Source organism: Pavona decussata, unplaced genomic scaffold, assembly GCF_977016875.1.
Source record: "Pavona decussata unplaced genomic scaffold, jaPavDecu1.1 SCAFFOLD_95, whole genome shotgun sequence".
In the NCBI taxonomy this organism is placed as follows: Eukaryota; Metazoa; Cnidaria; class Anthozoa; order Scleractinia; family Agariciidae; genus Pavona; species Pavona decussata.
The window spans coordinates 1,192,501-1,214,177 of record NW_028145512.1 but is presented as its reverse complement, the minus strand read 5'-3'; the positions used below and the strand labels follow the sequence as shown (position 1 = coordinate 1,214,177).

General features: G+C 36.7%; 2 protein-coding genes across 4 annotated transcripts in view; both read right to left on the bottom strand.

Moving 5' to 3' along the window:
• Window positions 1–13,060: 13,060 nt before the first annotated feature.
• LOC146473016 (uncharacterized) lies at window positions 13,061–17,967 on the bottom strand. 3 transcript variants are annotated; one of them, XM_085118916.1, is made up of 2 exons: window positions 17,912–17,967; window positions 13,061–17,093 (listed from the first exon to the last, which is right to left on the bottom strand). In XM_085118916.1, the coding sequence occupies exon 2, from the start codon at window positions 17,016–17,018 to the stop codon at window positions 15,606–15,608; it is 1,413 nt and encodes a 470-aa protein (XP_084975042.1). In that variant the 5' UTR covers window positions 17,019–17,093; window positions 17,912–17,967; the 3' UTR covers window positions 13,061–15,605. The 3 variants fall into 3 exon arrangements, with proteins under 3 accessions (XP_084975042.1, XP_084975043.1, XP_084975041.1); XM_085118917.1 differs by lacking the exon at window positions 17,912–17,967 and adding an exon at window positions 17,755–17,897; XM_085118915.1 differs by lacking the exon at window positions 17,912–17,967 and adding an exon at window positions 17,299–17,400.
• Window positions 17,968–20,447: 2,480 nt separating this feature from the next.
• The window catches only part of LOC146473015 (diacylglycerol kinase zeta-like), a 32,109-nt gene continuing 30,879 nt past the window's right edge, over window positions 20,448–21,677 (bottom strand). Inside the window, exon 41 of the mRNA XM_085118752.1 lies at window positions 20,448–21,677. This exon is cut by the window's right edge and continues 408 nt beyond it. The gene's annotated coding sequence lies outside the window, so the exon portion shown is untranslated.

Sequence of the window (21,677 nt, the reverse complement as noted above, 5' to 3'; positions counted from 1 at the left end):
GGTTTGCAATGAAATTTGCACTTATAAAGCACCATTTGAATTAAGAACGACAAGCATGCTCCCCCGGAAAAAATTTAAACTTAAGTCTTCTGAAATGGCTAGAAATGCATCAAAAATTGTCAACACTGATGTAGATTTTTAATCGTATCAGCTAAAATATGTTTTCTTTTCTTTTGAAGTAAGAAGTCAATGCTTTAGTCTGGCCCTTACATTTGACCAACACAACAGGCTGCATGATGAGGCAGAAATTTTCTACTTGTTTTCTTGTGAAAGCCAGCAGCTTGTGAAGACCCAGTTTCGTTGTTTATGTTTCCGTAAATCATATATGCTCCTTTGTTCGTTATGACAGCGGGATTGAATGGGCCAGGATGACCGTAGCTGACATTATTCTCCGTTTCAAATATTTACGCGTAACGGCGAGAAGTTGCTTTCATAAATGAATGCCTCTGTGCAAAAACTCCTTCACACTTATTCAGTGATAAAACTTTATCTTCGTGAAACACCGATCCAAGAACGGATGAAAATAGAAACAACAGCTGAAATTCCATTACTTCACGGTTGAAATCTAGTCTTCCGTTCAGCAGCAAAACTAACGACAAACTGTCTGAAATTGTCGGGTTTGTCGGAGCAAACCTGAATATACTTAATAATATGTAAGGTAAGTTGTTTCTGTAAAGTGACGGATATGGTTAATTAAAATAAAATATTTTTTTAAGTATCCAAAAAGTGGGGGGGGGGGGGGGGGAGCCCTTCCCCCTCCGCGGTCCCTGGATTAAAGTTGCACTGTTCTATGTTTTAAAATTTGAATCCCTCTTTTTCCTTTTAGTCTATGAAGCCTTTGAGATATTTACGATGTTAGCCGCTGAGAATAAGATTGTAAAAATAACAGATATATTTTCTAGTTGCTGTCTACAAGTGCGTCGTGATTGAGTTCCTAAAAAGACTTGGCGCTGGGCATAACTTTTGAAGTAAGGAGATTAATCTCCATTAAAATGAATCCACTGAACACAAGTTCACAGGGCGCCCAGCGTTGTCTCAAAATGTTTGCTTTTCATTCTTATCTGTGATCCACATTTAAGGTATCTAACAGTGACACTTTAAAGGGTTTGATCAGTCACTTAAACGTTTTGACATATTTAGCTCCGCAAAATAGAGGCTAAGAACTGAAAGAGGTTGGTAACATTTGCAGGCCTTATCTCGTGTAACCGTTAATTGACAATCTCTTACCTGTATCATTAATCGTAAATTACTTAAAGCGTTCTTATCATCCTTAAACGATTTTCTGTCCATGGATTTTCCTATTTGTCGGGTTTGTCGTCTTATAAATTTGATAAATGAAGTCAAAAAATGACATCGTAAACTGAAAAGCATGAGTATTCCATTTCATAACAATTACCAGACAGCGTATTAATATTTCAAGTAGAAATGGACTTGATTGCTGTGCTGTAAAATTTGTCTCTAGATTCAAAGAGTTTTGCAGGTGTTGCAGCACTATATAGCACATTTGACTTTCTAAAAGGTTTAACGAGTCAACATTTTATCCCGGAGCGTTTTGAATTCACACTTCAACGATGTCGATTAACAGCTAAGTAAAACAAAGCAAGCCAGAGAGATAAAAACTAAATATGCAATTTGCACGGTACAGCGGTCTATCTTATGCACTGAGGATATTCCAAACAGAAGATGGTTCGGTAATTGTTGATCTACACACAGAGGCCTTTCTTTCTCTAGTTTCTCCAGACGTCAGCTGCAGAAACAAACTGTTTTTTCTCAGTTCCGTTGAACTCAAGGAACTAGAAAAAGACATCTTGGAACAGTAGCTAATGAGCAAATTCTACAAAAGCCGAAACAGTCACAACAGCTCTTTGAAGAACGCACAACTGTCCTGATCACAAAGCGAGTGTTTAGCATTCGATCAGACAGAACGAGGAAGGTATTAACGATTCAAATGTCATACAACTGACCGGCGGACACAGAAACTCTTATTTTCCGGTTCTCTGTTTCTTTTTCTTGTGCTTATGCTTGTGCTAATTTCACTCCGGTACACACTAGCGTTTTCTTGTGCTTGTGCCAGTTAGGTTTACGTTTGTCCTTTTCTCACAAGTGAGAACCAGGCTTTAATGCCAAGCTCGGGATTTCCACGGGCTGATAGTTGGCGAGAAACAAAACCTCGTAAGAACTTTCAAAGACGATAGAACCGACAGGGAGCCGTCTTATTGCTCTGGTAAAACTAAGTTACCGAGTTATTCAGCAGAGAAATTCGGTAGGAGTAGTTTATATCTGGCTGGTTGGTCTGTGAGTTTGCATTTTCCCATTTCCGCGCTTACAGACAATTAGATTTCTACTTTCCCTGATAATCAGTCAGCGAGATAGCGACAGAATCGCTCCTGATTAAACCGCCCTTGTGAATTCAAGTCGATGTTGTTGTTGTTGTTGTTGTTGTTTTTGTTGATTTTTCGTTTTGTCTTGTTTTTTGTTTGTTTGTTGTTGTTTTCTTTTGCTTTCAGACGAGCTTTTTCTTGCCTTTTATGAGTGCATCACCCATGCCCCAGGAATAGTTAAAACTGCTGAGCCTAAAATTTTCGACGAACGAACAAATTTATCTCTCAAATCCGCAGACACCGTTTGGGGATGGTAAGATTCTGTCACGAAAATAAGTCACATTTCAAACTTTATACAAGGAATTATTTTGTCGCATCTACCAAAAAACGACACTTATACCAAGCAGTACTAAATAAACCGATGTTGAAGCGACGTTTCTCTCTTGGGAATAACGAAACCATACAAACGCTCACTGAAAGAACCAAAGGAATGCGCTGACATGGCGTCTGTAGTCCCAGTAAGTAAAATCCAACCAAGAGATAAAACTGAACAGTTGGCCGTAAGGCAAATATTGTTAATGGCAATGTGAAATTCTCAAAACAATCTTCTTTCAGCGGAGGGCGTTATCCTTTGATGTACCCATATATACCATCCAGCGAACAAGAGAGGGGTTTGTTTATTCCAGTTTAATTACAAATCTCGGATTAATTAACATCACATGAAGGATGTCAAATCGGGCAGGGTATATCGCTTGATACCCGTGGTCCGCTTATAAACCAAGTCATGTTTTTTGTCGAATGGGAACGCGCTTAAATTGATCGGTGGCTTGTAACATACATTATTCAATGATGAGTCGTTTTCGTTCTGGACTCTATTTCATGTACCTGTACATGTGAGCAAACACACGACTCAATATGCTTCATGATTTGCATGTGCTTTTATTTCCAAGGAAAACTGCAGTCAACACCAACAAATGATTCAGTTCAACTCTTAAGATTAAGTGATAAAATTATAAAAAATAGAAAACTTCTTTTTTTTGAATTGGAAGTTTTTCCATAGGGTGACACGAATGTTTAATCAGCTTACAAAGCTAATCCAGTACAAAAAACATTTGTCAAAGTTCGATTTGCGATACTCACACAAGAATATGATCATTGTTTTTCGCCAATGGCGACAACTTAAATATATTTCAAGCTTAAGAAAAATGGAATTAAATTGCGAATTTGCCATTTTCTTAATCTATCGTCGCGTGTCGTTCGTTTAGAATTAACGCTAAAGGAACATAAAGAATAAACGTAAACATACCTATAAGATATCTCCGTTTACTGGCCTGAGATACGATAATTTAACGGGCGTCTGGGCGGTCAAAATAACATGTGAAAAATACGGCAAAAGTCCACACCTACTTTGAATAATTATATCGCCTTTTAAATTAGTAATCAATACAAATTTCTACCAACCTTGATTTTTTTTTTTCTTAAAGGTTGCCACGGCAACACCGTGAATAGCCTTAAATTGGAGGCAGCTTTGGATTTGTTTTTCAAAGATCACCGACCACGCTCGGTCAATTAACTATGTCAAGTATATAGACAAATTTTCAAGAATCATGCTTTTCAATTCAACAAAAATTCTAATGAACATGTTTTGGGGAGCATACTCGCTACATTTGAAAAGAGCTAGGGGCTGAAGAGGAACTAATTTTTTGCCTTGGAATTCCCTGAGCAGCATGTTACTGAATACTCTCCATTTAAAACACCGACGACCGATTTGTCTTGAAATCAATAATTTATTTTCATCAACTTCTTAAACATCCTATAAAGAGAATTTTTATGTTGCGCAAACTTTCCTTTTTTCCTGTCATTTAGCGTTATACATTTAGCATACTGAATGTTTAATATTCAGATTTTTGTATTTTCCTTTTTAGTTTTATGCACGTCTGATAGCTTTATTATTAAAAGGCAATCTCTCGTCATATACAAATGTCAATTACTCGTTGATTTCTCCTTTGCGTGCGGAATTGACTTACTCGCAAAACAATCTTTTCAACCGGTTTTATTATTACATCATGTACATGTATTTGAAGAAGTTTAATACTTGCCAACCAGTAACATGCATCTCCAACACATCAACTAAGTCGAGGATAATTTTGTCTTACTAAAGCATAAATAATTTATCTTAAAACGCGTTTATTTAAAATCCATCTTGGTGCATAACACTCTATATATAAAATGACGAATTATCGTTAAGTCCAACCAATCATAAGAAATAAAGCAGCAAGTTGCTTCACAAAAAATCCATTTAGTTCGTAATTGCGAACGTTCGTACAGTAAACATACACTTTACGTCCATTTTATGTTTGTTTTGCTGCAAGGTTTTGTCATATTTCAATCAGAAAACAAGCTAATAGGAGTGGTGTAATCGCAGGAGAGGGCACTAGGACGGCCGCGGCTAAATTAATCACGCTGTGTTTTACTAAAATACTCGCTGAGACACAGAGCTAACCACGCTAATGTGCGTCCAAATGACACGCGATTTCATCGTTATCTGCAAAGTAGGGTTTTTCCGAGACGACTAATTCTTGTGATCCGTCTGAAAAGTCATTACTTGATTTCAAAGCTCGGTGAACTTTCGAACTCGAAAATGTTTAATTTGTTATAAACGAAAAGCTTTTGTTATGAAAATGCACTAATTTCCTATACCCACTTAAACTGTCTGCACTCCTAACTGATCTGTATTCATGTTAAGAAACATCCCCTAATACTAGTTTTTCTCACACACGGAAACGAAAAAAAAAATGATTGGTTTACTTCAAATATCCACTTTATTTTAGGTAAAACTTATTACATGCTTTTGCGTGTGGAAGATGTATTTTATTAGATGTTTTGGTGTGTATTTTTACTCGTTGTTTATTGTATTTTGACTCGCCTCGCGCGCTCGTCAAAATACAACACAACCTGTGAACATATACATCGATACTACATACCAAAACATCTTATAAGAGATTTATTATCCAAAGTGACCTTTTATGATCAAGAAAGGGGTATACATTACGAGGTTGAGCTGTATTTTGACGAGTCAAACTACAATGAACGAGCGGTAAAAATATCAAAAATATACTGCGCTACTTCATACCCAAAACATCTAATAAGCGATTTATCGCGTATATGCTAAACTTAACCTTTTGTGCTATGGAACACTCAAAATGAAAACCGCAAGAAAAATTAAAACACGGTTGGCAAAGCAGTACTTTTTAACGTACAAAAATTGCCAGACGTTTTTCGTTTATTTTCTTTTTTTATGCAAATACAACTTACTGTTAAGAATATCGCTTCATAGTCCCAAGGTATTCGAAAAGTACTGAGTATAGTTGGATAATAAGTCCTGTTATATCATTTGGTCCACAATGTCACAAATAGCATTTAAATTGGACGCGCGAGATGTTAGCGAAACTCTACTTCGGCTAAAATCCATCGCGTTATCGATTTTGGGAAACACGTTTCGACTTTGAAGGACCTTATTTATTGGAGATTTGGAGGTTTTGGTCAAAAAAATAGCCTACTCTGATGGTTTCAGTTAGAAGCGCGAACGAATTTTTCACGAAGTGGCTTATAAATGGTTAGTTGTACCCTTAACCATCACCCACTAAAGTATGAAAATAACTGCACCGGTTAGAACCAAATAAATTTATCGCTAAATTTTCAGTTTGGTTATCTCACGATTAAAAGTCAAAACTATATTACCGAAAAAGGACAAAATGATCCAAAAACAAGAGTATGCCTTCTTCACTTTCCAAAATATGATAAAGAATAATTGTTGTCAAGTGTTTTGAGTTCATTTGATCTTACTTCAACGTTTTTTGCATAAACAATAATTTAAAGCTGCTAAGAAGAAAGTATGCGATGTTGATGAAGCTTCCATCTTTGCATTTCAACTTACCTCTAGATATTGACTGGTTCTTTAAGTTTTGTCGTTTTCTATGTTTCTGTGGATTTTGGCGACGAATCGTATTTAAATATATGCAAATTTGTTGCCATTGTGCCCCGGCTTCCTGCCCTCATGCTGTAAATCCGGAGTAGTAATTTAACAAATATTGAAAAACAAACCACTTCCTTTAGATTCACGTGAAGCAAACGTGAAGAATATTTCCAAGAAAATATTACAATATTGAAAATTTTACTCCCTTGTACCATTAAACCCCAAATGAAATTTTGTAAAAAAGAAATGACGTCAATAAAGACCAATCTACGTATTACGAGCAATTAACGAACAAACGAAATCGGAATAATATATTTATTTATTTTTGAATACACCAGCTCAAAAATCTTGAAATCGGCACACTAATTTGATTTAATACAGAAGTTTCTTCATGTTACTTGCGATTCTTGGACAGTGATCGCCAGAAACTTAAATCATGAATGGACGGCATGTTTTGTCAGCATGAAAATAACTGCCAAAGTAGTCTATTTTCGGTTGCCAAGCGTGTTAACTGCGTCATTCGTGACAAAGCTGACTGCACGTGGTTTTTCTCACTAATGGACGCAACAATTCAGGTGCACCCAAAAAAATTTTTTTTTAAGATGAAATAAACTTCGTTTATTTGCATCGAAAGGTACAATAAGGCATAAGGGTTTATTACAGCGGAAGTGAATCATACGAGGTTTTTTTTTGGGGGGGGGGGGGGGGGCGGTTCTGACGGGAGGAGACGATGAATGTTTTAATTTTTGGTTTGGTTATCTTACAAGATCTCGAAGAAGCGATCACCTTCTCGAAAGTCGAAAGCCGAACTGTAAAGTACATAGGGCCATCAGGCAGGTAATTCCTCTGTCTTACTCACTCATGGTGATGTATAGACGTAAATGAAATCAAATGTTTCAGTTCATAAATTAAGAAAGTCGTGGGTTGTATTAAACTAAAATAACTCTTCGTCTCTCATTATTTTCATTTACTCGCGTTCAAAATGACGCGAAATCTTGGATACCGTCTGTTTGTGTAATGCAAAGTGACGTCATGAGAACAGCAAGACGCGAGCGAACACACTCAGCTCCAATGAGCGAGAAAAAATAAAACAATTTTAAATTTAAATGCAGTAAATCGTGTTTCTCAGCTTTCAATACTCGGAAAAAAGGAAATCTGAGTGCGCCGATCAGAAGTCAAACCTGAGACTTCCTGATTACTAGTTCGGATGCTCTACCACTGAGCTACAGGAGACTCGTGGGAGCTAAGGCCATTAAACATATGTTTTTTGAAATGCCGTGATTAAAGCTCTCAAAAGTCAGTTAATTTATCTCTGTTATTTTTAGAAACTCTTGAGTTGATGTTCTGCTCCAAAAGTTAGTTTTAGTCCGCCGCTATCAAACCCTTTTTTTTAGCAAAAAATCTGAACAAGAAGATATAAAACCCGAAAGTTAAATGTGGGGTATATGTTCAATTTGCGAATAATTACCATAGAAAGTCGTATACAAAAGGCGTATGTCATACATATGTCATATTTATGTTTTCCCTTTATCGCTCCATTGCTAGGAAATACAAGCTCATTGTAAGTTCATTGTATGTTTTGTTATCATTTTTAAGGATTTGAATAAATTTTAATTACTCTCACAGTGGCAAATTCTTGCTTCCCGCAACAATGTATTTTCGACTGAATGGAGCATACTGACCCGTTCATGCAGTTCATGGCACAGAAAAGCCAAGCCTTAGCTGAACAGTTCTATTTTTTTTTACATGCTTTCTTAAATTACAATTTTACAGAGTGTCCATTAATGAAGGAAACAATGCAAAATTAAAGCATTTAAAACTGTTCAATGAGGCCAAATAAGGTTTCGTTTGCAATCAAAGGTACATGATGAAATAACAAAACTTACATAAGGCTGATAAGGTCAAATCCTGACAGCAACAAACACAGAACTACACTGACTTTAGTACTGAGATTGTGTCAGATGAGTGCAACTGAGATTCTTCAAAGAGTATGTGTAGTTCCCTCTTTGAAAACCCTCTTTGGCGCATCAGCTAGTTGTATCCAAAACGAGTTTCCACGACAGTCTTATTCTGAAGCTGGTTTTCTTTTGCATGCGCTGTTAAAACAATCCAATTTTCAAGGTTCTCTCGAATAAAATGTTTCATTTTATTAACAGAAAATGGGGACGTGGGATAAATTTCCTTTTTCTTTTCTTTTCATACAGCTACGTGCCTTTAAAATTCACATACTGAGCCTTCCGTGCCGACATGTGTTCCGGGAAAGAAAAGTAGCTTGGGATATCGTCCCCTTTTAACTTCAAACCTGAGTGTTTTAGCACTGTTAAGTCCATCAAGTTCTTCAAAGACACATACACCAAATATACTTAATAGGAAAAGAGGGCACAAAGCACATTATAAGTAAAATAAAGAGATGGAGACCGTAGAAGCTTATTACATAGTAAATAACAGTAAATTGACACCGATGTGAGGGCAGAATGAAAATTGAAGGGAATTGACTCCAGGACATGATTCCGCTCACTCGTAGGATTCTCTAAGAACTGAGCTACTCGAATTTCGTGGCTTTGTTCTCTTTTTTGTTTTGATGAAAAAGGTAGATTTCTCCTTTTCCAGTTGCATACCAATTTATCGTTTCTGTTTTTCAGTTTTGATTAATTCTGAGTCAATTTCGGTGGTTTTCGGTGGTTTAATTACCACCACCACGAGAAAATGTTATGCGAGCTGAAAAAGTCCCAAGCCACCAATGAATGTTCTTATGCAGTGCCTGTATTAAGGCCTCAGTTATTACTGAATTTCATTGTCTGTTCGCGTCTTTTCCTTGATGGAAAACTGAATCACAAGACACCTCTGTCCCTTAACACTAGAAATTAATATTATTCTCATTTTCTGTCACTGTGTTTTTTCTACATTTCTGCGTCACGATAAACTTGGCTAGTCGTAGCCTGACGACAATGGAGGTTTTTTTCTCGGGATGTGGGCGGCTCTGTGCCAAGGCTAGGCTAGCGGCGGTAGGACTGCACGGTTGTTAATTTAGAGAAGAAACTTCAAATATTTAGTAAAGATGATGATTTTAGCGTCAGTAAAACATTACATGAAATAAGCCCAATTGAAAAGAGCAAGAAAAGCTCCACCATAGCCGAATTTATAAAATTTGAGGTGTCGAACGCACTCCTATAATCTTTAATTACTGTTTGTTATAAAACGAAGTCGGCCACTGAAACGACCTGAAAAGGGTCCACCATAGCTGAAATTTCTGTTTGCTTTGACAAAGTCGCACTATGTTGATGTCTCCATCAAAATTGAGTGTGCTTCGTAAGCGCTGAAATAATCTGGAACTTCGGTTGTAAAATAAAACACAGAGATATTAACTTATAATGGAATAGTACTGTTTACGTTTATGACGTAGTCAACATTTTAATTAAAATTGCTCCTTATACTGACCTGTAAAGACGAATTGTCTTATTGTAACCTTACTGGATCAATATCCTCAGCAAAAGGTTCATGTTCTATGTTTTAGCCAGGAACATAACATCTATACAACTTTAATTGTGCAAATCTAATGTATCAAACTTAAAATAAATTTGGCAGATTTGATTTCTAGGAAGATGACAAAGATTTTAATTAAGGTGCGTGATTGAATCATGCCTTCCGCTACTGTCGATCTCTTAGGAATTCTCAAGGTTTGGAAAAGAGAACAAGTTTGTTTTCGAAAAAAAAAATCGTTCTATTTGATCTTATTCTTGTTATTACGTGAGCCAATAAACATTTCCAGAAATGTAGCATTTATCCCCTAATGTACCGATCGTGTACCGTGCTTTGCAACTGATTAAAATTTACTAAAGTTGTTTTAGATGCACACTTATATGTAAATTTATCAGTTCTTTAGAATAGAATTTTACAGTGCGACGCGCCTTACCGAGGCCACTCAACCATTTTTTTTTTTACAAGTTACCCAATCAGGATACGCGAGTTTCATTAACGGTCACGCCTCCTTGCAAAGTCCAACACGCAAGTGACGCAACAACGAATTATTAAAAACATGTCGTTTTGTATTTTATGAACAAGGAGGAAGATATCCTGATTGGCTAACTTGTAAAAACAGTTTGTTGGGCGGCCACGGTAAGGCGCGTCGCACTGTAAAATTAGTCACTTTAACAAGCGCAAAAGGACCACATATGACGAAGTCAACCTAAATTGATGCTGGACGAATTCTTTCAGTGTAAGTTACTCGCTTAATCGAACGAGTGTACTTTAGCCAAGCACGCTTCATTTATACAGCAGCTATACAATTTTAATTAATAACACATACATATAAGAGTAAATAATAATATAACGGAGATTTGAATTTGTAAGCAGACCACAAAGTTTTTTAATTAATCATGTTGTGTAATTGAATCATACCTTCCGGACGCTTGTGTCGCTTGAGAACGCGAATGTGGCGTCCCCAGCTTCAATGAAACCCGAAACATAGCAAAGCATATCTTTGTACTTACAAACTTTTCAGTAACTTCATCGATTTAATAAAACATATTAAAGTTCTAGGCAGAAGTTTGGCCAGACTCCGGTCGTGAATCAAAACCAAAACTTACTCAAACCGTTTTTCTTTTGTCTTTTTTCTTTTTTTTTTTTCTTTTTACCTATTCATTGCGGCTAAGTTTGTTGGCAAGCTGAAGCTGTGTCGACGATTCAGTCCCACTTCGATTTCCGGGCTCCATCGAACTCAATTCACCGGATTTAGTTTAACTGAGTACGATTTCCGAACTCAATCGAACCCAGTCAATCGGATTAAGTTCGATTAGTTCGATTGGTTCAGTAATCGAACTCATAGAAATTTCGTTGTTGGATTGCATTCGGACCCAATCCATGGATTGAGTTCGCTGCCATTACACTTGAGGACCCAGGCTGAGTTTGAAGACATAAGCAGAGTTAACCGAGTAACGATTGGCTATAACTAACATGCCCAATACTGTTTTTTTTTTTTTTTCTTTTAAGGCTAATTTTAAGCTAATGGTAAAGGAAAGTCTAAATCAAACTGAAGGTCAAAAATATTTTGAAGAATCTTTCTTGATTAGTTATTAAACCTGAATCAAACTTCACGTTAACACAAGATTAGCTTAATCGGGCTTTGAACAACTGGGCCGGCCTGTAGACTATGCATCGAGGTGAAGAAATTCAGTGTAAATCATTTTCACTTTAAAGGTGTTTCCACACAGGTTCGAGGGACCATTCCCATGTCTTCTTATCTTGGTCTATCGTCGAAATGGCGATTTTTCGCCAACTCAGGGGATTGTGGCTTCCACTGGCTCTGTGGGCCTCAGATTTCGCTGAATTCTGGATTCCGGATTCCGGATTCTAGAGGTAAACATTTTCTAGATTCCGGTGTCCGGATTAGCTTGCAAGGGACGAAAGAGAAACGAGGAGTGCTGAACACTGTTGGCTTGTTTGACAGTCTCTTATCTCTCTCTTAACTTGGGCTTTAGTATACATGTATGATATTTGCAAGGGTCCAAAAACATCATGTCAGTTTGAAGTTAGATTTCTTAATCATATGACATTTTACTTTCGCTCTGGTTCACTCCAAATTACCAAAATACCACTTGACTTCCAATTCGGAAGTCGAGCATTTGTTGTCATTTAGGAATTAACATTCGGGTTATTATAACATACATTTAATTAAACAGTTGACGTTTTCAGCGACGTAAAACTCACCTTCTTATCTTCTTTCCTTCGACAACAAAATCCACAAAACATTAGGTCAACGTTAGCACTGATACCTCCGTTGATCTTTGTTACTTTGTAATTAAATAATTTCTCCCATTTGCTTCTGGTTAATCTACAAAGATGGTCAAATTTAGTTTCCGGTTTAACTCAGCCAAAGTAAAGTAAAACAAAAGCCACAGAGTGTGATGCCAAACATATTGCTTGCTACGGATTGACCGAGGTCCAGTCAACAAGTAAACAAAAGAACCAAACTAACCCTGATATTTCTACATCAGAACCGAACAGGCTTGGTCAAAAAGGTTTTTATTAGTTTTTTGACCCAAAACACAAACTCATTTGAAAAGATTTATATCGTCTTCTGTCTCTCATTGTACAGAGCTCAGGGCTCGTTAAACACAGGCTAAAGGAGAGTCTAGAGAATAAAAATTCTGCATGAAATTCAGAGGCCAAACGAGAGCATTCACTGATCGTGTGAATTAAAACCGGTGCATTGGAGTTTCGCCACAACGTGTAAGTGTTCGACAACAAACGAGAGAGACAGCCTACAGGTGAACTTTCGTCAGTTCTCGTCCTCCTTGAGTCTACCCGCGACTCCATGACAGTAACATAATTATTTGAAAAAAAAAAAAAAAAAAAAAAAAAATAATAATAATAATAATAAAAACAGACGCAACCCGACCTACAGTGCGACGCCCCTAACCATGGCCACCGAAAAACTTTTTGCACACAAGTTAGCCATAAAATACAAAACGATATGTTTTCAATAATTCGTTGTTGCGTCACTTGCCTGTTAGACTTTGCAAGGAGGCGTGATCGTTAATAAAATTCGCGTATCCTGATTGGCTAACTTATAAAAAAAAAGTTTGTTTGGTGGCCACGGTAAGGCGCGTCGCACCGTATTATATAATCATCCTTAATGACATGCAGCAATCTTCGTGGTAAGCCCCTTGATCATTGTCGAGTTTTCCGCCGGTGAACACGCAATATAACATTGTAAGTGTCCTTTTCCCTTTGAAAACTCCCAAAGCTGGTCGGAGGATGGTAATAACAGAGAAAAAAAGTGATATTTTTTATACATTTAATACATATCAAGTGCGATTACAAATAAATATTTTGTTGCATGTGTCAAAACGAGCAATGAAGAAGATCCTAGCTGGTACATGCATTCCACTGAAATTTACAGTTGATACATACCTCCCTTGCCAACATATCAATTTGATCTATAGGATTCAATGTCCGCGATTTTTTCATTAGTATTCATATACAGTGCTATAATCGAAAATATTTTATTCTAATAAGTTTAAATATTGTCACGTGAAAATAAATAATAAAATAAACAATTTGACCTGTATTCTAAATAATTGTAAACCGTACAGAATGATGCACACGTGTCAACACTCCTGTTTGATAAATTTGAATATGTTAGTGGTGTTCGATTAACCAACCAGGGTTCAGGAAAACCTGCCATCAGTGCAGAGCACAAATCCATGTTCACTGCAGGACTTTCAAAAGTTGGTTATTCTACCCAGAAGATATCTGAGAATTCCTACTGAAATCTCACCAAATGTTCATGGATAATCCCTGAGGTCATCTCTAATCAAAGAATTGTTTGAAACCTCAAAGTACATTATTAAATCTCAGAAGCATTTTATGGATTGATGTAACCTCTATTTGAAACAGGTTTTATTGTAACTACTCTACTTCATGCCAAGCACTACCTAAGACCTTGCTGGGAGAAGGAAAAAAAGGTGATGAAGAAGCAGTGTGTTATTTTTGAATACCTAGGTTTAGTGGGAGGGGGGGGGGGGGGTATTTGGTTTGACCACACCTTTCATTCTTAGATCTATTTAACAAGTCATTCAAAATTTTGTTCTTATATAGAGTAATGAAGCTCCTACACTGGCAGTAATCCTGTGGTGAAATCATTAAATATTCCAGTCCCTACCCTTATCATATTGGCTGTACTTTAAACAAGACTATGTTAAATCACAACAGTTTCTAACAGTCAGTTGTTCACCCTACATAAGGCCTTTGATATTTTTGAGTAAATCATGAGGCTGTTAAACTTGTCTTTGTTAGATACAGTGGGATCTTCTAACGTATTTTTTGGGCAGTTTGCTTTCCTCCCTTAAAAAGATTTCCTTTAGGACTGTTTCTTGTGTAGTATGTCTCCTACACTGTACAGGAAGGCCCTATGTACCACAACCACAAAGAGAACTGAGTGAGCATCTCAAGAAAATAGTCAAAGTCTTGAACCATGTTACTAGAGTTCTAGAAGTTAAGCTTGTGAGAAGTAGATAAGTTGTGAAGTGAGTTTGTTTCACCTATCTGGTTTGAGTTCCAGTGCAAATTGATATGTATTGCAATAGAAACAAGGATTGATGGCTTCAATTTCCCTTACTGAACAAAATTAATGATGTGCATATAAAAATAATCCTCATTTTTCCATAAAACTGTAGTACAGGCTGTAATTTGGCTTTCGACTGGTGTTAGCACAATAAGATTAAAATATTTTTTTGCCACAATTTCCCCAGCCTAAATTAAGAATGAGAGACATCCTTTGCAAATGTTGTCATTGTTATACATATTTGTTATAGTTCAGTGATATTTTTTTTGAAAAATTGAGGATCGAGGATTGAGACAACTTTTGAGTGAATCAAGTCTTGAATCTTGACTTGTTCCTTGATACTCAATTCTCCACAATCATGAGTCTAGACTTTGACCTTACTTTTTACTGACCAGTACTGCAAATATCACCGAAAAATTAATAAGTCATTTTAAGGACAGTGCCCTCTAACACCGAAGTATTTTTGCTCGGTTAATGACTTTGCAGGAAAAGCAAATCTTAACAAGGTCTAGTGGACCCCAAGAAGAAAATTGGGGGTAACCACGCATTTTTTGGAGATAGTTCTTAAAGCAACAATAATTATAAAAAGCATGAAAATACAAAACAATGCATGGAATTTTTTCCCAAATTGAAGCTTAATTATCTCTGAAAAATGCATGGTTACTCCTAATTTTCTTTTCAGATACCAATAACCCTGTCAAGATCTGCTTTTCCTATGTAGTTATAAACCACGTAAAAATATCTTTGTTTGAGCAGGCACCGCCGTTAAGAAACCCAACTTTCTCGGACCATCGCGAGATACACAGTACGTATGCACAGTAGCAAAAGTAGGCACCATCCTTAAAATAACTTCAACAAAAGTGGTGTCATAAAGCAAGATACAAAGCAAATTCATCAATGATCATCTATGATAAGAAAAATCATGAAAAAAATAAAGATCATCATGACAACTCTAACAAACGCTGTTTGAGCAATACTAGGTCTTAACCTTAGTCGTCCCGGAAATTTGGATCATCCTCCTGAATTTTTGGGATACATCTCCTTTGATGTCCCAATTTTTTTCTGCAATACCCCGGAATTATAGCGTGTTTCCCGGAAAAAATTATAAGTGTCCCGATTCCTTGAAAAATCTCCAGATTCCTGGAACAATTTTGGCTTTGTCCCGAAACAGCATTTGTTAGAGTTGTCACCCCCCCCCCCCCCTGCCCCCCGTGAGTATAGTTGAAAATTAAAGAAGACTGCATCAGCCAGAGGAGCTTTCTGCAAACAACAAGCCATTGACACATTTCTTTGTGTGCTGGGCCAGATATTTTTCAAGGCTAAATTCCTTCTCACAGAGCCAGCAATGGAATGGCTTCTCAGTAGTATGTATCTTCATGTGTTCTTTTGCATAAAAAGCCTTCTTGAAATTCTTTCCACAAATGGTGCATGGGAACAGCTGATTAATGTGGACTTTTTCATGAGATTTCAAAGACCTTTCTAGTCTGAAGGTCTTTTCGCACTGTGTGCACTTAAAAGGATCCTCCCTGTGTACTTTTCGTTGATGTGTTTTAAGATCCGATGTTGTTGAAAACAAATGCCCACATTCCATACATTTAAAAGGCCTTTCTTTGGTGTGAATTCTTCGCACATGAACTTTCAAAGCATTGTTTGCCTTAAAAGCCTGGTCACACAAGGTGCACTTGAAAGGCTTCACATCACTATGCACCATTCGCTCATGTGACTTCACTTCCCTTAATGACTTAAAACACTTCTCACACAGAGGGCATTTAAATGGTTTCTCTCCAGAATGGATTGTGGAGTGCACTTTCAGATGAGATGATAATTTGAAAGACTTGTCACACTTTGAGCACTTGAATGGCCGCTCATTTGAGTGCATCATCCTCACATGTGATTTAAGCTGTTGACCTTGTATAAATGACTTCTCACATTGTGAGCACTTGTATGGTTTTTCTCCAGTGTGGGTTCTACTGTGAACCTTACGCTCAAAAATTGTTCGGAAAGCTTTCTCACAGTGAGGGCATTTATATGGTTTTTCACCACTGTGCAGTCTCTCATGGCTCTTAAGATAGGAAGCTGTTCTGAATGTCATTGTACACTGAGCACATTTAAAAGGTTTCTCTCCACTATGGATTCTCAAATGCACCTTTAATTCAGAAGCAGTTAAGAAAGCGATGTTACAAAAGCTGCACTTAAAATGCCTTTCTCCACCATGCCGTCTTCGAGAGTGTTGCTTCACATCATGAGACCGCTTAAAACTCTTGCCGCACTCGGGGCACTTGTGAGGTCGATCACTGCTGTGTATTTTCCTATGAGTTCGAAGGTTAGACAACTGTGTGAAACATTTCCCACACTCATTGCACTTGTAAGGCTTCTTTCCTGAATGGATTCTTTCATGAACCTCCAAATTGGTTGGTGATGTAAAGCCTTTATTACAAAATGTACACTTGAAAGGCCTTTCCATAGTCTCATCATTGCCATCAGAATAATATGATCCATCATCCTGTTCTGAAAATTCTGAATCTGAGTTTGATGAAATGTCAGATGTGCTCTCATCTCTGGCAGAATCACAGTTTTCTGTCTTAACATAAAATTTACTTTCTGATTTCACTTCATTAGGAAGTAACAGTTCTTTAACCAAAGGCTTCTTGTCCATTTCACTGTCAATGTTGCTGTCTGTGGAGAATTTCTGTTGGTTTTTGATCAGGATCAGGCAACTAAAAAAATTGACCTTAAAAGAAATGCAAATGTAAGTGTCAGCTATACATATACACAGCTCTCAATTTGACACAAATCAAGCACCACAATACTCCATGTTGTCTTTTCCCATTCAGGTTATCAAAACTGAGTACATTGAGAGTATCAGTGAAAAGCCAAGGCAACCCTGCAAAACTCCGGGCGTGACAGTGAGTCTGCAGTGGACTATTGTAACATACCAGTAACTTAGACTACAAAACAGTTGTATTTTTTCCATTGGTTCCACACTTTCAACACTATTGTACCACATGAATTACATGTAGCACCTTCGGTAGTTTACTAGCTGGTGACATTTCCATGGTTTCTATCCATGATGTTACAAACTTATGAAATTTCCCCCACCCCCGATTCGATTGAGTTCGATTATGCTCGATTAATGAAACGTTCGATTTGGTTCGAGTAGTAACGTCGGGTATGTTGTACCAGTCTGCTGGTATCTTGTAATACGGCAGCACATGTAAATCCATTCAGTTTAAAAACCATGTTTACTAGTTTCGAAGTTGTTTCCAAACGCAAGTTTACATATTCATGTAGTCAGACTTCAGCAAAACCTTCGCTATCCTGACTGGCACAATATCTATATTTAAACATATTTTTTTTTCAATCTTTTCAATCGTACTGCACTAAAAACTGACCAGTTAACTTGTTTCTTAAGATCTGTTTTAACTTTGGCTTTCGCATCATCTGGTTAACGCAACAACATAACATTTATTCGCACAAGCAATAACTAGATTAACAACAAAATATTCAACTTTTTTGAACACACCAATGAAAGAAAATTCAAGAACTCACCTTTTACCATGCCAGATCCACGAAACAAAAGGACCAAACGATGGCTTCGATAATAGCCGTGAGGGGTCTGGTGCTAGTAGAGACGGGGCGGGGGAGAGGGCTGGGGAAAGGGGGGGGTCGGTGGGTGAATTTTTAACCAGGTTTCAACCAAGGGCTCAAGGAAACCGAACGAGTCTATTTTAGTTTTGTGCTGTTGTTGTTTCACTGGTTTTAGTTTGTACACAAGCGCAGTTTCGTATTAATCAGCGAAAAAATAAATTATCCGGGGGGTTAGGGAAAAGGGTGGTCATACTATACTATAGCGTGAGAGTAAATTTATTTTTATTTTGTGGCCTAAAAATGGACGTAGTTCCACAGAAGGAATTACATACATACCGACAGACAGACAGACAGGATACTAAGAATATTAAAAGCGGTCTATTTGTTTTAATTTTTTTTTTTTTAATTTATATAATATTTATTGAAATTTATCATTTACAGAGCAGTTACTATTTCATTGACAATATTATATATAGGTTAAAATAATAACAATTGATACATTTTGCACAGTTACCCCATTTCTATTTTTGAGCAAATCAAATAATTCAAATAATAATAATAATTCAACTAATTTAACTAAATAAACCAATTAAACCAATTAAACCGAGCAACATCAGATAAAAAAAAAAGAATAGTAGATTAGGCGAATCAGCTTTAAAGACTTTTCACGTAGTTATCAATTTCTTCTCATTTGAATATCCATTTCTTTTCATAAAACTTTTTCTTACTTATTTTTCTTTCAATATTATATTTGATAGCTATCGTGTTCTGAAAACCTTGTATTTTAGGATGTATTTGTGTTCTTCTACAGTCCCACAAAAACAGTTTTCCAATGATAATAAAGTAATTAAGCAGCATATGTGAAGGGCATGGTGTTGAAAGTATTCCGAATAAGACATTTTCCAAAGTCAGGTGAACCACCTGATTTGACAAGCGGTGCCAATACAATTCAAACTCGTTCCAAAACTGCCTAGCATAAGTGCATTGATAAAGTAGGTGATATAGTGTTTCTCGCTCAGTTTCGCAGAAAGTGCATAATTCGTCAACTCTAAAACCAATTTTGCATAATTTCGCGTTTGTGTAGAGTATATTATAGAGAATTTTGTACTGAAAGGCCTTAACGTACGATTCGAGTGCAACAGCGTGAGGCAAAATGAAAGATTCTTTCAATAAATCATCTGATATATTAAAATCGCCTTTCCACTTATGAACAATGTTAGGTGGCCGTGATTTCTTCGCAACAAATAACGAATAGTAATCTTTCGATTTCTTCTTTTTCACATCAAAAATGCTGTTATTTATCTGAAGCGAAGAAGGCGTTAGTGGGTGGATTTGATCACGCGTATTTTTTAAGAAATCAGGTATTGAGTGTCGAAGGCCCGCCCACTGTAGAATGCTAATTTTTCCAATTTTATTTGAAACGTAACCAAAGGAATCGTTGATATTTAAATCAAGTCGGAGATCACGTATGTAAATAAATCCGGATTCATAGAAATTTTTGTAAAAAATGGGCTTTTTATCTATTCTTATTTCTTTATTATTCCAAATAATATTTGTCCAATTTATGTCAGTAACGAAACTGTCGCGAAATTGTGACCACCACAGAAGAAGCTCTCGATAAAACTGGGAAGTGAATGTATAATCCTTAACGTCATAGTTACAATTTAAAAAGAACAGTCCTCCAACTGTTTTCAATTGGTGTTGTAAGTACCGCTTCCATGTCCCATCGTTTGCGTTGAATATTCGTTTAAGCCATGCCAATCTCAAAGCTTTAACCATGCTTTCTAAATCAATCATTTTTAGTCCACCTTCCCCATAATCATTTATTGTTGACACACGCGTTACTTTATCTGTTCCATTCCATAAGAATTTGAATAGCAATTGATTTAATTGTTTCACCAGCTCATTAGGTGTTGGCAGGAGTGAGCATACATAAACAAATTTGGGAATTAGAAAGGATTTTATTATCGTCACTTTACCAAGGATTGAAAGACCTCTGGAAGACCAAATGTTTATCAGTTTTTTAATACTATCCAGTCTTGCGATGAAATTCTTTTCTTTGAGCAGTTTTAGGTCATAAGTGAAGTATACTCCGAGAGCTTTTATTGGTTCCATAAGCCATCTAATTCCAAAAGGTTCTGTTTTATTTTCTTTGGATGCTCCGATCCACATACCCTCAGTTTTTGTGCAATTAATCCTAAGGCTCGAAATGTCCTTGAAAATGTCCAACAATTCAAATAAACTTTTGGCCGAGTTCATATCCGAGAGCACTGCAGTAGTGTCATCCGCGTATTGCAATAGCTTTGTTTGGAGAAACACTGATCGCCAAAAGAGAAATAATATATGTTAATAGGTTAGAAGGGCCGCGACCGTGCACAATCCCCTGTTTTAATGTTCACATTAAAGTCAAATATGTTAATAGGAACGTTTCCCCAACACATTTCAATATCTGTTGTAGTTTGTGCACGTTCAAGACCAAAAAAAGCAAACAAACACGTTTGTCAGGCTTCCTAATCATTTCCTTTTATTAACTATGCCCCAAATACCCAGAGAGCAGAATTGATCATTACAACATACTGATTATGAGGTAAATATCTAGTTTTGTTCGATTCCTGCAAGCTTAGCTAGATAGCTATCGGTACGAGGTTCATCCAGTAAGGAAAAAGACCTTTAGTGACGCGTTTTCATAGCGTTAATTGTTTAATTCTCGTAAATGATTAGAACCAGCACATAAAAAGTGCAGATTTACTCCTGTTAATACTTAAAGGAGTATGAAGCGAACTAGTATGCCTACCACCTTTACTCGACATCACGAGAATGAATTCACACTTGTATCCACTTAAGTACGTTGCCTCGTTTTGATACTGCGCATACGATATTTCTGCGCGGTTTACATCTTTACGAGAAAAGTAGATCTTAGCAAGGGCTATTGGAATCTAAAAAGAAAACTGGGGGTAACGACGCACTTTTTCATAGATAATTAAAATTCAGTTTGGGAGAAAATGACATACATTGTCATCCATTTTAAAGCATTTATTGAATTGTTAAACAATTATCTGTGAAATATGCGTGGTTACCCCGCAGAAATTCTCTTTTTGGATACTAACAGCTCTTGCTAAGATCTCTTTTCTTTTCCCGCATAGTAATGAACTGTGCAAAAATACTTCTGTATCAGGAGGCACCCCAACGTTCTAACCTGTTATAAAACACTGATGACCATCAACGATGGTTTTATTTAATACGTCTATCTCATTCATAATTTGCATTCTAACTGCAACAGGCAGAACAGTTCATTATTTTACACTTCCCTGGTTGTCCTGACTAAAAGTCAAACACAAGTTACATAGCAACAAGGCGTAAGACACATACACGACTGGCATTAGTTAGATAAGATTTTTTCGGTGAAATCTACTATCATTTAATGCAAAGACGTGTAACAGAAACAATTCATTTTAGTGGTGATACCTGCGGACTTGATTTATTAAATGTCATTGTATAATTAATTATCTTTAAATATAATCGGCCGATCGCAACCGTTCTGCTTCTAGCTTACAGTTTGTTTAATCTCGATTTCATAGATCGACAGTTTTAGTCTTAGTCTGAATCCATCAGACATCGATTCATTCATATTTGCGGATTGAAAAATATATACCGCTATAGAGAAAGGGTAAACGCGCATATAATCTCATTTTGCAACAAAATATAAAATCTATTCTTTGCAACATAA

Coding starts and splice junctions, on each gene's coding strand:
- LOC146473016 (XM_085118916.1), bottom strand. CDS start 17,018: ATGGACAAGAAGCCTTTGGTTAAAGAACTGTTACTTCCTAATGAAGTG.